The following is an 18,481-nucleotide window of genomic DNA, read 5'->3' on the forward strand; positions in this document are numbered from 1 at the left end:
AGACACATATTCCCCTCCCCTCCCCTCCCCTCCTCTCCCCTTCTCTCCCTTGACCTCCTTCCGCAGGAAGCGTTTCCTCTGGGACACCCTGGTCCACTCTATCTTCGCTCTCAACACCCCCACCCACTCCCCACACTGCACCTTCCCCTACAATCACCGAAGGTGTAACACCTGCCCATTTACCTCCTCCCTCTCCAGTATCCAAGGGCCCAAACATACCTTCCAGGTGAAGCAGCACTTTACCTACACTTTACACAATCACTCTACTGCATTCGCTGCTCACAATGTGGTCTGCACTACATTGGGGAAACAAAGCATATACTGGGTGACTGCTTCACAGAACATCAAAGCTTTGTCTGGAAAAATGACCCCGAGATCTAGTTGCCTGCCACTTTAACACACCACCCTATTCCCTAGTCAACATCTGTTTCTGACTTGCTGTAATGTTCCAGCGAAGCTCAGCACAACTAGAAGAACAACACTTCATTTTCTGCTTGGGGACCCTTCAGCCCTCCAGACTCAATATCAAGTTCAATAGTTTTAGGGCCTGAACTCCCCCATGTTCTAGCCTCCTATCCCCAAACACCAGGCCTTGTTATCACACAGCCTGCCATTACACACTACCTATTGTTGGCCACTGACAGTCTCCTTTAACAGCTATTCACCCTCCTTGCCAGATCATCATCAACTCCTTTGTATTTCCGATTGTTCTCTCTTTTTGGGCACTGTCGGCACCTATCATTTACTCCCTACCCCCTCTCCTTACCCCATCTTCTGCATATAAACTGATATTTTCCTAGCTACCATCAGTTCCGAGGAAGGGTCACTGGACCCCAAACGTTAACTCTGATTTTTCTTCGCAGATAATGCCAGACCCGCTGAGCTTTTCGAGTAGCTTCTGTTTTCGTTCCTGATTTATGGCATCTGCAGTTCTTTAAGTTTTTTTTAATAGAGTATTAATTGCAATGACTTCTCATTCCCACACCACTACTTCTGGTATTTCCAACAATCTATCCTCTGCCCTTACTACTTCTCATCTACATGGTTTCTCTGTGACGTCGCCTGGAAAAAAATACATTGATTTTCACATGTACCCTGATGACAACTAATGTTTAACTTCACTATCACCTCTCTCAACTCTTCCACTGTGCTAAATTATTAGATGGCTTGTCTAATATCCAGTACTGATGAGTAAAATGTACTACTAAACCTACTAACCCCTACTAAACCTCAGGAAGATTGTAAACATTGGGCTTCATACAATGAGGAATCATGACATGAGCCATTTCTTGCCATTGCACTCCAGACTTCTAAAAGCTGAGAATTCCCATAAAGTTTTGGTCGTTAAAAGTCAGGTGCTTAAAATCCTATTTATAGCCATCATTTCTTATACAAATATTACAAAATTAGCTGACTCCAAAATACTGTAACATTCTAAAATACTCAAAAATATAATCCCAAAGACAGCCCTTCTATCACGGATACCTTCAACTTCCTTCAAACCACACTTTTAATAATTGAAACGAGATTTGACGATGTAAATGACATTGGATTATCATTGGTGCCTTTTTACTGCAGGTGATGGGATGAGGAGAGGGAAGGAAGGAGGAGCATCAAGTCAAAGTCACTTCATCCATTCACACATCTAAGATACAGTAATAATGAAAATTGGTCACACTCTGTTTTAGGACTTGTACATTTACTGAGAAAGGAGTTACATTTCAGCCTTAAAAACAGATCACATTCCACCTCATTCTGAATATTCCCTTTACGGATCCTTCTGATCCAACTTTGTTTTTAAAAATGCAGACAGTTTCAAATGTTGGACCATGGTAACTTCCACAGCTCTGTCTGTGATATAATGGAAGTGTTATAGTCTGGTTTTCCATTATACTACAAACGTGTCCTGTGAAAAATATCTTTTCCCACAAAACACTCAACTTCAGCAGAAAACTGGAACACATTTTGGAGTGAATATATTCCACTTACTGACAGCAACTATTCAATGTTCATACAAAAGAGATTGTTCACTGCTTTTGGCACTTTTATTCCAAGCCATTTGACACTAAATTACACAAAGTCTGGGAGTACAGCCAGTGATCAAGTTATTCTTCTCTGAGAATAGCGTGGAGAATTATAAATACATGCACCAAAATCTTACACTAGTGCAAAATTATTTAGATCTGAAATAGACCCAGTATTAAAACAGCCAGTTCTGGAAATACTCAGGAAGTCAACCAGCATCTGTGGAGAGTGAGTTTAATGTACTGCTACTTCTTTTCCAGGAATATCGACATGTTCTCCAATAGGACTTTTGTTTGTCTCTATCATTTTCACCTTCGTTGGTTTCTATTTCTGCCTTATATTTATTTTGTTCTTTTACAATGCGTGGAGATCGCTGACAATACCAGTATTTGCTGTCCAAACCGAACTGCCATCAAATTTAATGCCTTACTGGGCTATTTTAGAGGGCAGTTAAGAATTAACCACATTTTTGTTGATCTATCTAACATGTAGGTCAGACCAAGAGGAAGGCAGATTTCTTTTTCATGAGTGAATCAAGTGCATATCTACAATTGATGGTAGTTTCAAGGGCAATTACTGAGAATTGATATCAATTAAGATTTTATTAATTGAATTCAAATTCCACCAGCTGCAATAGTACAACTTCAAACCATGTTCCCAGAGCATTAGCCTGGCCCTCTTGATTAGTAGTCCAGCAACATTACCATGACACTACCATCTTCGTCCACCAAAACTTGCTTTCACATCCACATCTTCCCATAGCTACCTCACATACACTCCATTCTACGTCCCCAGTTTCTCTACCTCCAGTTCACCTATTCTGTTGAAGCAATTTCTTTACCACTGCTTCTGACGTGATTTCTTTTATATACTCATTTACAGAAGGTGGGCATTGCTGGCTGGACAAGCATTTATTATCCATTCCTATTGCTCTTGAGAAAATAGTGGTGGGTTATCTTCAAAGAGGACCCTAAATTTTCAGTCATCTGTCATCTTAATTAGCCACCTTGCTCTCATGCTATTTTTGTCTGCGCTCAGTCATCTGCAAAGTTCCAATGAAACTTAACTTAAGCTTGAGTAACAGTACCTGATCATTGAATTAAGTACTTCACAGCTTTCCAGACTCCATATGGAGTTCAACAATTTAACATCACAATTTCTGTTCTCACTGTGGGCAGAATCTAAGTATGATGTCAGATGTACTTGCAGTGCCACTTCCAATCACGACCAGGAGATGGTTTCACATGCGATTACATTGTTTTCAGCTTATTACTTATGTACGCGAGTCATTTAGCAACTTGACTGATGATCTGGGTGCCACACCTATAAAGGCCATCCAGATGGGTTTTCATTCACTACAAGCATGGTTGCTTTCAATGCAGGCAGAGGATGAATGATCTCCTGCAGTCTGTAAGGATAAGTGGCACTATCTATTCGCTGTAAAGTGATACTCATTCAGGCATCTTTCAATCTAACTGTACAAATGATGATGGATGGATGCACTGAATAGCTGACAGTCACCCCATTACACCTTTATGCTACAGATAATCACTAACTGGCTCAGGACCCAGCCTGGTTATGTGTGCTTGTGAAGTGCTCATGCATCCATTGTGATGAAAATCATCATCATGAGGGAGCTGGCCCAGACTGGTAGAGGGTGTTGGATTGTTGAATCCTCACCTTTCTCAAAGTGTGGGTTGCTGAGCTGGTAGAAAAGGGACCTGCCTGCACAGGTGAAGGAACAGAAATGTCAGAGGATGCCTGTGAGGAAGACTAGCGTCTGCTGTTCTCAGATTATACAGACAGTGTCAGACATGTGTCTTCACAAGGGAACCTGTACCTGTAGTGGAGAAGAGAACAAGTGAACACCAAAAGACGATGAAGCACAAGATGTCACAACCTCCCCCAGCAACAACAGTGCCACTTCTGAGGTGGATGTCTGTAAAATCTCAGAGAAGGCATTGGCATGGTCTTCACCTGCACCAGGGCAATAGGCTCAAAGTCACAACCTGGTGAGCGTATTACCAACACAGATCTACAGCTGGAAGAGGGATCACTGCCCGAGTTATCTGACACTTGTAGAACCAGGTATCTGCTAAGCACCCTGCAGATAAGGTACACATCCATGTGATATGTTGCATATGTAGCAGCAGTCAGGGGAACAGCAGTGAATGATGCCAGAAGACTTCAGTAAGCAAAAGCAAAAGATGGAGAAAGCTGTCCAAGTTCAGTCTATTGTTCTCACGCTTGGCTATCTCCTTGGAAAAGTGCAAGCCACCTTAAAAACCCAGGTCCAGCAGAACACATAGTGGCTACTGGATATGTGTTTGAAGTTGCAATCATTAGTCACGGGTGCGCATCATCAATTGCCAGGCAAGAGGAGGGCACAGCACCTCAATCCTCACTCTAGGTGCCACTTCATCACAGTGAAGAGGCTGGGTGTGGGTTGGGGAAGGGGTGCCAACAGCCTCCCACAGGTGAGATCGAAAGAAAATACACAATCTGCAAGTTTTATCTTAGGACACTCCAGAGGACTCCAACTCTCCACCTCCCCTCTCCCAGTGACCCTATAGCCCACAGTAGGTCATGCTAAGGGTGCAATTGCACAGGTGACTCTAAGCAGGCTAGGGTCCTTTGGCCTGGAGCCACAAGAAGACATCCACTAAAGTCATCTGTCACCAGGGTGAAGCAGTCATCTTGCTGTCTTTACCTCAGGTGTGAATGTTGGCATAGAAACCAGGCATAATGGTAGGCTAAGAAAGAAAATGGTATTTTTAGGGAACATAGATGGTGCAGGTATGCTCATTGAATGTATGTAAACTATACTTCTATGAATGCACATTAATTTACTTTGTTGTAATGTTTACTGCAGTCTCATCACCCTACTGGTACTTCCAGTCAGATGGCGGCGAAGTAGTACGCTACAGCTGGAGCTTGTCCGCTCCGCCTGTTCTTTTTCTTCTTTTGTCCCTCGTCTCCTCCCTTCCATTCGCCTCAGACACCTGGCCTCTGACTCCCAGCATCCAAAGCAGGGACGGTGTTCGGCAGCCCAAAGCGGAGATGCCAACGTTCAGTGGCCCAGGGTGGAGCATGGCGGGAGCCAGCAGTCAGACCATGTGGTGGCCCCCTGTACTGGTCTGCTCTGGACAGCCCTCAGAGACGGACTGTGATGTTTGTCTTTTTAACTTCCTGTTTTCTGACCTGTTTATAGCTGTAATGTTACTTCTTTCCTTTCTTTCTCTATTCTGTAACTAAGGATTGTACCTAGGTACCTTTGTACCCAAGATGGTGCTATAAGTGGCGAATTATCAACTTTTCACTGTTCTCATTCGATTACATCTGACGATAAAGCTAATTCAATTCAATTCTATCACCCCTCTAAGTGCTGGTATTGTTACCTGAGGTGCAAGGAGTTGAGCACCTGCTTCTAGAAGAAGCTAATGCTTATCTCCCAGCGGCACACCTTTCACTGTACCACATTATTAACAAAGTATGTGCCAAATGTTGTTCTTACGATCCAAGGTACAGACTTCGTGTACAGGGACTGCAGTCGATGGTCACTGGGATTTACGTCAGGGATAGTAACCTTGTTAAAAAGGGGTCAGAATGAGAAGACCGGGCATGGGATCATGGTACAACAATTACTGCAGAGAAAATCTAAGTAATAGAGAAATATGGGCTGGCTCTATAGAATGCAGGAAGCAAAGTTATTTCGCCTGCCTGGGGTCCATGTCTATGCATGGCATTCTCAGAAATAAGAGGTAGGCAATACACTACTGAGATGTGAAGGACTTCATTATCTTCGAGGCAGGGGAAAAGGGAGGGAAATGCTTAGATCTGTCCTATCCATTTTAATGGAAGCACCATTACTGAGGATGCTTAGTGATTGCGCAATACAGGCAAGGAACCTAACTTCTGAAAGACCGTAGGAATCGTAGAGGACTCGTCATGTCAGCCAGGATTTGAAGAACAGGGAAGCATGTTCCAAAGTGTGTGTGTCCTAATCTGTCCTCTTTGCTTGAGGCAAAGCCCATAATCATGTTTCCCTCTAAGTGTCTATGGTTATAGGAGTATGCAGTTTTGTGCAGTTACGGTTGCAATTAGTATAAACGGCTGGGTTTGTCCACACAGTTTGATGGTTCTAAGTAATCTCAGCATCAGCACATTGAAAATAAAGCAAACTATTTGAAACAGTGCAAAATGAAGTGGTTTTCAATGAATTCCTTAAGAGGAAGCGGCAGCTTTCAGCCAGTTGCTTTCAAATAAAGCCATTACATTGAATCAAAGATGTATTAGCAGCTCAATCAGCCTGGAATCAGTTTGCTAGAAGGCTTTCACAGGTGTGACCAAGCCATTCTCTAGTTTTATCCTGTCACTGAGTAAGCTCCTGGCTCACGTCACAACCATTATCTTCCTCACTGGGGAGTTCTGCATCTCTTTCTTTCCCAAGACATCCTCTCTTTGTCAAGATTGTGGAGAATATAGCACATGACAATGATACCGGAATGTGTTTTCTGGTACACATTGCGGTGAGTGGACTCAGCACTGCAATCTGATATGGAGCAGACAAAAAGTCCGATCCCCTGCTCAGCTATGGCCCTTTTGGTGGAATGCATACTACTGTCGCTCTCCTCTGCATGTTTTGAGGATTCCCAGTGGATTTTCTCAGAGAGGTCCATAAGATAGCCCTTGTCTCCCAGCAGTCACCCCCTATCGGCCAGGGGTGTTAAAAAAATTAATTCATCTGTGAATGCTCCAGATGAAAGAGTTGTTGCAGCTCCCTGGATACCGTAATCTTTGGCTGTTTTGGTCTCTCAGTATCTGGGCATTAAGGGAGTAGAACCCTTTCCTACGAACACACAGAGCTCACTGTTGTTAAGGCATTTCGAGGGTGAAGTGGGTGCAATCAGTAAAAGCTTGCTCCTGTGAGAAACCTCCTAAAAGCACCAAACCTCACTGTGTTGGCTGTCTGGCTCCCTGCATTCAAAAGAAACCTCTCAAACTCATGCACCATAGTGAATGAAGCATCATTCACTTCTCTTATACACTAATCAGCAGCTGACTGAGATATTTCAGAGGTCCCCAGCAGCTCTGTGAAACAATGTATTTACAAAACATTTTGAGCAAAATGTCATATGCATTGTCTCTATGTGACTGGAGAAAACAGCACTGACACCTATGGATTCAGATCCTGGGTAATACTCATTGTTGATATGGAACTCAGGATGTGATGTCTCTGGAAGCTGGGAAAAATTGGGACAAATTTCAAGGTGGAGCCATTCACGTATGGTGTTAAAACAAGTATGTCTGATCCCTTCCCTACCACTCTCCATTCTTTACCTCCAAATTGCATCACAGTCCCTGTTTTCTGTCAATCTGGAACCTACCCCAGTTTCTATCAATCCCATTCATATTTATGTTAGCTTTTGGCTTTGATCCAGGCCCCTAATCATCCAGGTCTTGGAGGTTCTCTTGATCTTTCTATTCTTGAGATCACTGGAACCATCATCTTCCATGATTCCACCATGAGACCATTCCCCCACCTGTTATATTTTAATTTCTACGCTACCATATCCAACCTACAGCCGTGACTGTCAACATACCCTCTGCAACCCTTGACTATAAATCACAGCTCCATCCACGAGCTTCCTGCAGTAAGGACTATGCCCTGGTCACTCAATCCCCTGTGACTTTCCTTTTCCAATCATCACCCCAAAAGCCCCAGGACAGGACAGACATTTCTCAAAGTTAACTTCGACTACTGGACAGAGAGTGCCCCACCCCTGGATGGACAATGCCACATCTTTTTCTGACTATCCTACTCTTAAAAGCTTACACTTTACCCTGCATAGACTGGCATGCCCCCTCCCCTGATAAACGTGGATTGAACACGGAGACCTTATCCTACAACTCAATGCAGCCATCATTTAAAGGTATTCTGAGGAAGGGTCACTGGACCCGAAACGTTAATTCTGATTTCTCTCCACAGATGCTGCGAGAACTGCTGAGCTTTTTCAGCAATTTCTGTTTTTGCTTCTGATTTCCATCTATAGTTCTTTTGGTTTTTATCATTTACAGGTGTATCACTATAAGGGCAAAGCAGCATGTGCACACCACAAAGTTCAGGCAGAAGTGAAGATCTGCCTGTAATAAATATGTAATAAAAAAAGGGATAAATTTCTTCATTGGATAGACGTTAACTGGGAGCAAATATTTAATACTAGTGAATTGAGCTTTTAATGAAATGGAAATGAATGCACATAGGTTTCCTGACCCCTGCAATCCAAAGGTGAATCCACTTTTTAAGGTCAGAGAATTTAATCACTAGAGTTTATCCAATCAGTGAGAACTTGATTTTTTGCCTCTCACCCAATTAAGTTTGTCTGGGTAACATTATTCTCACCTTTTCAGGGACTGGAAGATTCTGCCTTAGGTTTTATTTTCTTTTGCAATGCTGCTTTTCTCCCCCTTTGTTCTTGCTCTTGGGCAACAACTGTTCATCTTTCTGCTATTCACACCATTCCTACATATAGCTTTCACTTTTTTAAAAAACTTGCCCATTCCCACTACCTCTGGCTGCACACAACCAACTCTCTTGTCATTTACTCTTTCCGATTCTGCATCATATCACAGACTGTGCCTTTCCCCAGGCCCCCCCTTTTCTCACTTTTCCTCTTTTCACTTGCTTCAATCCCATTTCATTTTAAATTTGCCCAATTTTGATCTAAGGTCGTCTGCCAATTAACTGTTTCTCTCTTCACAGATGCAACCTGACCTGCTGAGTATTCCCTCCATTTTCTGTTTTTATTTTGTCATATCAAAATTTTCTTCACTTGGAATGCCACAAATAAACAGCAGCAGACTGGAACAAGATGAAGAAACTAGTTAGGGTCAGAACCTTGCATTCCTGTGACAATTACAATCAGGTTTGGAAGCTCCAATTAAAGTTCAAAAATGAAAATGAATATGCAGAGAGAAACTGCTGTATAACTTACCCATCATAAGCAGCAAGCAGAAAGTTCAGCAATAAGCTAATAGACTGTTCAACATTTATTTGATGAGTGGTTGGCAAGCGTTTGTTCAGCTGGTAAAGTATTGTGGAGATGATAGCTTCCAAGCGAGCAACACTGAGATCAGCATTCGGATCCATTGTATTTAGCCCATTTTCTCTGAATGCCTCTATAATATTCCAAACATCTACCAAGTGCACTAAAGAAGTCAAAAAAAGAAATAAATGAGTAAGTTTCATAAAAGCATCTGAACCTAGGTGCCTTTTTTTATTTATTCATTCATGCGATGAGGGCATTGCTAGCTAGGCCAGCATTTCTCTCCCATCCCAGAGAGCAGTTAAGACTCAATCACATTGCTGAGAGTCTGGAGTCACATATAGTCCAGACCACAAGGATGGCAGTTTCTTTCCCTAAAGAACATTAGTGAACCAGATGGGTTTTCCAACAATTAACAGTGGATTCATGGTCAACATCAGATGCTTAATTCCAGATTTTTAAAAAACTGAATTCAAATTTTACCATCTGCCAGGTTGGGAGTCAAACTCAGGTCCCCAGAACATTCCCTGGGTCTCTCGATTAACAGTCCAACAATAATGTCACTAGACCATCACCATATCCAGATGGCCTAGATTGTCCTGCATTCTTGACTGTTCACAGAGCTCCTCTTACCTGTATCCAGAACTCACATCATTCTAACTTCCCTTCCATTATGGGCAGTTTCCACTCTGCTTAAAGCATAACTGACCTAATTTAAGTCGCCAATTGCTTTATTTGTGACATGATTACATGGATTATCCATTCTTGCACTCCCTAACATTTGTGGTGTCCAAAATGCTTTACTCCTGTGCCACTACCTGCAGTCAGTTTCACTCCAATCTATGTCAAAATAATCTGCAATAGCTCATGTTCCCTCCCTGTTTATGATCAAGTCGGGAGTATACCACAGTTCCATTTTGCTTTGTTCAGCTCATCTCCATGATGTATTGCTCCTGAAATCTCGACATCCTCCAACAAGGTAAAAAAGCTTCACTACTTGCTTCTATATTTTATTCGAACCTTGAAAATTTCTATTCTTCGCCCGCTCCTATTCTTTACACACATGCAGCTTTTGACATTCTGGGCATTGGGTCTTCTAAACATCCTGAAGACATCTACCGTTCTACTGTTAGACTTGGCTCCAAGACCACTACTGTACTGCTTGGCTGACATTAAGTATCATTTGATATTGAATTATATATGCACCAGAGATTCTACCAGTTTGACACTGGTAACAATTCATTGTTTGGTTTTTGCCAAAACTCCATTTTGCACAGCTTTGGGATTCTATTCAGCCCCAAGACTCAAATAAATGACATCCATCCACAAATCCTTAAATCTTCAGCACTGCAATATCATCAATTTCCTTCAAATCACATGACCCTATACACATTTCAAATGAGCCAAAATTCATCTGCCTGCATTCTCCCACTAAGTCCCATTCACCTACCACTGCTAACCTCTATTAGCACGTTGTCTATTGATACAAGATCACAAAATATTTATAAGTTAAGGAAGGTTATTTCACCAACCACAATTCATTCATTGGGAGAGATTTTTCTTTGCATAGCTCAGTATCCAATTATTTCTTAAAATATTCACCTTGAACAATTTTGAAAGCCTGTACTATACGTTAATCTCTAACTTGTGTGAAGAATTTCTCGGCATTAGTCATAATCTGCCTTTAATTAACTTAAAAGATATTTTCACTTGTCTTCTCACAAGTTTGCATTTGTGGAGGATTTTATTTAATGTCTTAAGTTCAAAGTCTTTTCAAAGCTCCCCACAGATTTAACTCGCCCAGCTTCTGCAATCACTCCTAGTTCTACACCTTCTCTTCTTGTAAATCAGTTCTCCCTATTGTCTTTGTCAACCTATGGGCCTGTATTCTGCTGTAGTAATGACAGTGAAACTGACAGCATTCCCCCTCAATGCTCCTTGAAACTGACAAGTTAACAGTTTAGACATCTAGGAAATCCAGATGTTGCTGTTAATGAGTCGATGCTCCTCCACAGGATATGCTGCAGAGATTTCCAAAGACTGCAGTTTCCCATGTGATCACTAATTGATGATGAGAACTTCCATTCGAATGTTGTTAGTCTCACTGTACAACCATAGAGCAAAGTTACACCTTGTTGAATGAGGTATAACTCGATTTTTACAGTGTACTAACTTCATAATTATTGTAAAACATCCTTACTCATCCTGAAAAGTTATTGCATCTGTGAAATGTCAAATTTGCCCAAAATGAAAACATTAGACTTTTTTCGAAAAAAGTCTTTCTATTTTAGATCTATCTTCATATGGTTATATAATTGTATCAAGATTAGAAATTGCACGTGAAGCATTTCATTGCTTTTAACTTGTTGATTCACAGTATGTGAATGTTTCAATCTGATTGGTTGCCATTTGCTGAAATGACTATTGATGTATGCTGACACCCCCTTGAATTTGGCAGCACATTTTTTTAAACTGCAGTGGAGAAAGGAGAAATTTCTACTGGAGTGATTGAAGTTCCTTATGGGACATTTTCTTCAAGGTCAAGGGTAGGACTACTTGCTTCACTACTGGCTACAAATCCAGGCTAATGTCTTCAGATATATTGTGGGAGACTACATTTAAACATATCAGCCTCACCAGTTGCCTCACTTTCTAATGTTTCACTAAAATCTCTCTCCTTGACTATCTTCAGTTTTTTTTTTGACATTTCCTTAAATTGCTTTGCATTAATTCCTCTTCAGTAAACATCCCAATGTTTCACAATGTTCAGGGTCCATACAAATCTTAGATATTAGCAGAGTGTTACATTGAGTTGGCGAATTACTGAATGTGTGGGTTTGCTCTCCAACCACTGAATGCAAAGGTTTTGATCTTGTCTGGATCGGGAGCAGATATCAAACAGCAGTAAAAAAGAAATTTTAAATAATTATCTCAATGCAGATGAACCAGAGTTGTTTACCTACATCTCGGCTAATATAAATGGTTACAGAGTGACCCAAACAAACAATACTACACACTTATTTTCCTATGGAACAAAGCATACTTACAGTTACACTTTTTCTGTACAAAACGGAGTTTACACGCTGTCCTATAAGTGGATAAGCGAATGCGATCCAGGTCTTGGGCTCCTGATTTAAAGACAGATATGTTCAAGAGAAAAAAATATCATAGTACCAACAGTAAAACAAAACTACAGAAATCACTCAATGCAGGAACAGACCATTTATACTACCATGCATGTAAGAACTAAGTAGTCAGATTCACCTCTCCCACGGCCCAGCAATTTCTCTCTTATCAGGCACAGGTACAATTGTCTTTTAAAGGTTATTATTAAATCTATTTCTACTATTTAAGGCAGTGCATTAAATACATAAACACCTTGCTGTGACAAATAGTTCTCATTTCCTCCCCACTCCTTTCCCTAGTTAAGTTAAATGTAATCTGACTGCACTGCTAAAAACATATAAACTAAGTAAAAGATCTGCCAGACATACTCTGAAATACTCCCAGTTGAATGCAAACACAACAAAACAATGTAAACCAAGCAATCAAAACAGCCACAAGAAGAGAATATTGGGTGGAATATAAAATAGACTGACGATTTTCTATACTATTGGCCATTTCACTCAGCAATCAAAAGTGAATTTCACATCTCGCTGTGTTGGGCCCTAAGGTTTCAGGGCACCTGCTGCATAACTTCATCTCTAACATGTTGACAATTATAGAAATACATAGAAATTCCAATACGTTGTACCATATTTATGTTCATCTTAAGGACAACTGCCTTACCTATTCTCATTTGCCTTTCATCCCATAATCAAAAGTAATCTTCAAAGTTCCCCCTTTTTTGACCTGTATTGTGTCAATCATGGCTCAGTTGGTCGTCCCCTCACTTCTGAATCACAAAGTCCTGGGTACAATTCCCACTCCAGCGCTTAACCACTTTTAAGCCCGGCACTCCAATGCAACACTGAGTGAGCATTACACTACGAGACATGAAGTCTTTTGGATGAGATATTAAACTGAGGACTCTTCTGCATGATAGCATGGAATCTTTTGCAGTTGCCTATGTTGAAGAAGAACAGGTGAGTTATCCCAGTATACTGGGGAAAATCTATCCCTCAATCATGACACAAAAAAACACAATTATCTGGTAATTATCATATTGCTTTCATGGTGGAGGGTGGGTGGGGTGGGGGGGGGTGGTAGTGATTGGCGTTGCTGCTTTTCCTATAGTATATCACTACACATCAAACTGTACATCATGGCATGTTTTACAGGCCGAGTCATTTCTTGGTCATAAAAAGCACTGCATAAATTCAAGTCTTCTTCTCACAACCAACAAAGCTGCAGGTATATGTGTGACACTATACTCTAGATGTAAAGAGATTTCCCCTGCTCACTGACCTAAATTTCTTATTACTCTGGCCTCACGTTCTTGAGCCCTCAAGAACATAAGAAATAGACTGTTTCTATTTAACCTACCCCACTTTGTCATAAAAAAATGTTTATCCTGTTTCTTAAAATCTATGGCTTTCTAATGTACAAAAAATCCAATTTTCCAAATCCTATGTCTTCTGTGACTTCATCAAAAATAAATCTAGGAGGTTTGCCAAGCGCAATTACTCCATTGTAACCCGTGCTGGTTACTTTCAATTTTTCTTTATCTTGATATGTGTTACTTTCATTCTAAATCAAATATGCTTAAAACTTTTCCTTATATAGATGTTAAACTGCTGCAATTACTTGCTTCAGCTCTATTTCCATTTTGAAAAACATGGGTGCTACATACGGCTTCTCTTGTCCTCTGTCACACATCACATTCAAGACAGTCTTGAAAGATTGTAGTGAAACTTAACATTGGTAGGGGTAGGGACATCAGTGGAACAGAAAATGGGACACTGGTCATCCATTATACCCTATCTGCTACTTTCAATTTCATTTCCTCAACAAGGTAAAATTTCACCAAAATATTTTGGGGTCTTCACAATTTCACTTTTCATCTCCTTCAGGATTGAAGAATTTATCCAGTTGGCCCCAGCATTTTGTCTCTCTTTGCTTGACTAATTATATTTCTGGACAGGAGAAGGCAAGGTGAGACAGACAGTCATTATCACTAGGAGAAACTGTTGAGGTGAAGACCCTGAAGCAAGTATCCACCATCAGTGAAAGGGATGGGTTAGGTGAGGATCCAAACTCTGTTGTTGTATGTGGCACAGGTCTGGTCCATTCCCAGAACACAGTCATCCGAGCCATCAGCCACGTCATCTGAAGGTCTAGGATGGACTATGTCCACAAGGACACTATGTACAAAACTCTGGAAAGGTGGGTGAAGAATGTACCCAACGCCCCCCTCTTCCTGATCGCCACCTTTATGTGAAGCTGCATCAAGCCATGCGTAGACCCTCGGTATGCAAACACTGAGCGTCACTACGTACTGAGGTTCTACTTGTCCCTGGTATTGCAAAGGATGGGTCTGGCCTCTTTGCCGCAGAATGCTCCAAGTAGTTGGACCATTCCACATCACTTTTCTTCATGGAAAAATTTTCAAAGAAAAACACCTTTGACCACAAGTCCACCAGGAAGTGGTCAGCATGTAGTGCCCTTGAGATCCTGCAGGAAAAGGAGAGGGTGGATCCTGTCTTGTCGTTCCCTGAGCAGACTGTCAAAGTCGTTTGGCAGAATACCTCATCACCAGAACTTTCCAACAAGCATCAAGACATTGCTTGGCTAGTGGTGAGAAGCACACTACCTGTGACATCCTTAATGTACACCCAGATTCTGTGCACCACTGCATGCTGTCCTCGAAGTGGCTGCAGGTGGAGGGGCATACAGACGGTCACGCATCTCCTGCTGGAATGTGGTTAGCTATGGGGATCGTGATATTTTTTCCCCTTTTTCTTCACTCACTGGATATGGGCATCAATGGTGGGTCAGATTTTATTGCCTGTCACTAGTTATACTTGGGAAAGCGATGGTAAGCTGCCTTCTCAAACCAGCTGCCATCCCTTGTCTCAATGAAGGCCCTTATGTGGTCAATTAATTTTCATATTTATTCCAATAAATTTTTCTTCCATTTTAATTAGTGTATAACCTCAATTAATTATCCAAAAATTAGCAGCTGTCTTCTTTTTAATCGATAGTGCATATTCTATAGTCATGAAACCTATTACTTAAAATCATTCCCCTGTTGATATATAGCTGTTCATATTCACCATACAATGGAGGCTTTTGACCTGTATCTGAGCATGATGATAGGGTTCAGAAGTCTAGAAGGAACATCATACCCTCGATGCTTTGATTTTTAGGGTTAAAATTAGTCAATGCCAGCAGCACAAAATGGACTCTCAGTTGATTTTTCACGATGAAAATCTTATACTTTTCAACTGACCTGGGAAATATTGCCAAAAATTACAATTTCAAACTAACTGAAAGTGTAGTGAGACTGGGAAACAAGCATCCAAAAAAAAAGTACAAATATCTCCCAGTGAACTTTGAATTTAACAAGGATTGGTAGCAATGAAAAATGAGTCAAATGCCAATTCACCATGAGCTTTTTTCAATCTGCTGGAATTGACCAATTTTACCTCTATGATGTTTTAACATAAAAGGAGCACGCAGGTGAATGAGATACTAGATAACAAATTGGTTTGAAGGAAAATAATCAGGTATTAGTTCATGAAACAGACTCAAGTTAGAAGCAACAGAGTCTGATGAGAGACAAAAGTATAGAAAACTTTACCAGCAGGCACAAACACTGTGGTTGAAATTCAATGCAGAACATGTTACACTTTGGAGAAAGCATACGTACTCAATGAGTGCTATAGGACAGAATAGAGGAAAGAGATCTTGATGTGGTAGGAAATCAAATCCAACTAAATCCAGTGCTTATGGAGCAGCAATCAACAAAGCAAACACAGTGTTCAGCTTAACTGCCAAATGTCTGAGGCAGTTACACTGAATCTGACATGTTCATTCAGTTCTGGGCACTGAAACTAAAAGGAAATGGTCAAGTGTATAAATTTTTAAAAACAAAAAGTGTTGCAAATGACTGCAATAATTAGATGACTTGGCTTCAGGGAAATGTTGGAAAACCCTGAAACCTTCATTTTTAAATAAATGAATGAGAAGTGGCCTCAGTAAGAGCAGCTAATATGCAATGTTGAATAGAATTGATTAATATTCTAGGTACAGAAGATTGAGCTACAAAGTAAAAGGCAGGGTGAATGTTGAAAAACACTTTTTCACATAAATGGTGATAAGCTGGAATGGTCTCAAGGTAGTATTCAGGTGTCAAAAATCCTTGAATTATTTCTGCGGCAGTTGAATTATCTGATTGTGGGATCCTGGACATATAAACAATAATGAGCTGGTTGAACGGTTTCGCTCACCTGTACAAGAAACGGTCGTTTAGTTCAATGAGGCTCAACCCTTTTTTAAAAAACCTTAAAAAAAAAATCCCACATCAAGAATGTCAAGCTGTATTTTGAGTATTTCAATGCTCTTGGCCCCTATTGTCAACTTGATTAGTTGTTCCAACTATTCAACACTGTGTCAAGTGGTTTCTTGTACATCTGTTAATGTTTCTGCAGTAAATTTCAAATATAATCTCTGGATTAGTTTGAAGTTCTAACTACTTACCTCATTAATCTGTAGGAATCTTAATTCTTTACTTTATAAAATCCTCATCATTTAAAGATATTCTACGTATTTTGATAAAGTACCTATTAAGCACCATTGCTTCAACAATTCACAGATATCTGCAGATATGCCAGCATTAGGCTCAGTGATACCCTCTGGAGGGGGTTACATGAGCCACCTAAAAGAACCTATTGACCTTCCCTACAGTTCCTCCACAAGTGTGTTGTTTCAGTTTGTCCCTGGACTAAACTGAATGATACTCTCAGCCTGGCAATCTATTACTAGTCTGTACATGTCATTTGTGAACCTTCCAGCAAGGAGCTGGGACAGGAATCACACGCTCCAGTGATGACCTAGCCTGGCTCCCACCACATGCATCTGAAATAACTCCACGCAAGCTGGTATCCCATCACCAAGTCACCCTTTATTTACACGTGGAGAGTCCTGGACTTCCAGACCCAGCTCTCAAGAGTGAACAGGATGTGTGGCACTCCTGTACTTACCTGTCAGCCAGGGCTCACTGATTGGGGCTGTTAATCTGGCCCAATCAGGAATTCATATTCTATGAGATCCACCTGGTTAACCTAGTTGCAACCATTATATTGCTACCCCTCTGAGGCCAGTCTTTTTTGGTAGCTCCTCCTGAGGTGTTTCAACACCAGGTCAGGGTCCTCCAACTCTGCTTCTGATACGGGCAGCATGTAATGCACAGTAGCTCATTTCTTGCAACCAGAATAACTTGGAAGAAATTAATTTGCTTCTTCAGACAGCAAAGGTTTCGAAGGGGCAACATTTACAACGTCCATCTCAGATTTTGAGGTATCTTCAATGTTTGACAGGTAAGGAGAACCCACGGATTCCAGAACTGTTGGAAAGGCTGTCAAGGAGTTGGATATGTTTTGTCCCCGCACTGTTTGCAAGTTTGGAACTTTCCTATGGTCCATGTGTTTGTTCAGAACCATTGCACCTACACAAACTTTACACATCACCGGACCTGACCTGGCTTCAACCATGCCGCTTACGAATGCAAGAACCATGCTAACAGCCCTACACCAAACTTCGTCCCCTGAAGTAAACTCTCTTGCTTAGCGGAGTCTTGGTCTGACATTGGTGTTCCTGATGTTGTTTCACCCTTCCACCCCCAGATCCAAGAAGATCAGATTTAACCTCCCCATGAACAATTCTATTGGAGCTATCCCTGCAGTTGCACGAGGGGTGGTCCTACATTCAAATAGGAATCAGGACAGTTTGGTATCTAGTGAAGCTGGAGGCTGTTTCCTTAAGTCTGCCATCAAAGTTTGCCAGACCATTGGAATTTGGATGGTATGCAGCTGAACGTATATGTCAAATACCATTCCACTTTAGGAAATACGCAAGTTCCCTGCTGGTCAACCATGGCACATTATCTGTGACCAAGACTTCTGGGAGTCCGTGTGTTGCAATAGATGCGTGCAGTTTTTCTATCGACCTCCCAGTGTTTGACAAATAAACTCTATACATTTCCAGTCACTTTGAGTGGGCATCCAAAATGACTAAAAACATTGAGCCTATTAAAGGACCTGCACTGTCAACATGGAACTGCGTCCAGGGTTTACTCGGCCATTCCCACCATTGTGGGGGAGCTGCTGACGGTAATTTTTGCCTTTGTTGATGGGGCAGTGCCCAGAGTGTCAACACAGTTATGTCTGCACCCAATCCTGTCCACCAGACATAACTTCTCACCAACACCTTCATTTTGGAAATCACTGAATGACCCTGGTGGAGTTTAG

General features: G+C 41.3%; 1 protein-coding gene across 2 annotated transcripts in view; it reads right to left on the reverse strand.

The window, feature by feature from the left end:
• The window catches only part of LOC109931878 (dystrobrevin alpha-like), a 111,425-nt gene that overhangs the window by 50,743 nt on the left and 42,201 nt on the right, over nucleotides 1-18,481 (reverse strand). For both annotated transcript variants that reach the window (XR_007261862.1, XM_048595454.1), the window contains exons 3-4: nucleotides 12,119-12,199; nucleotides 9,021-9,234 (exon numbers count right to left, since the gene is read on the reverse strand). Coding sequence is in view for 1 of the 2 variants with exons in the window: in XM_048595454.1 (XP_048451411.1) it covers nucleotides 9,021-9,234; nucleotides 12,119-12,199 (295 nt within the window). In the remaining variant the exon portion in view is untranslated. The remainder of the gene's footprint in view (nucleotides 1-9,020; nucleotides 9,235-12,118; nucleotides 12,200-18,481) is intronic.

This window comes from Rhincodon typus, chromosome 4 (assembly GCF_021869965.1).
Source record: "Rhincodon typus isolate 14 chromosome 4, sRhiTyp1.1, whole genome shotgun sequence".
NCBI lineage: Eukaryota > Metazoa > Chordata > Chondrichthyes > Orectolobiformes > Rhincodontidae > Rhincodon > Rhincodon typus.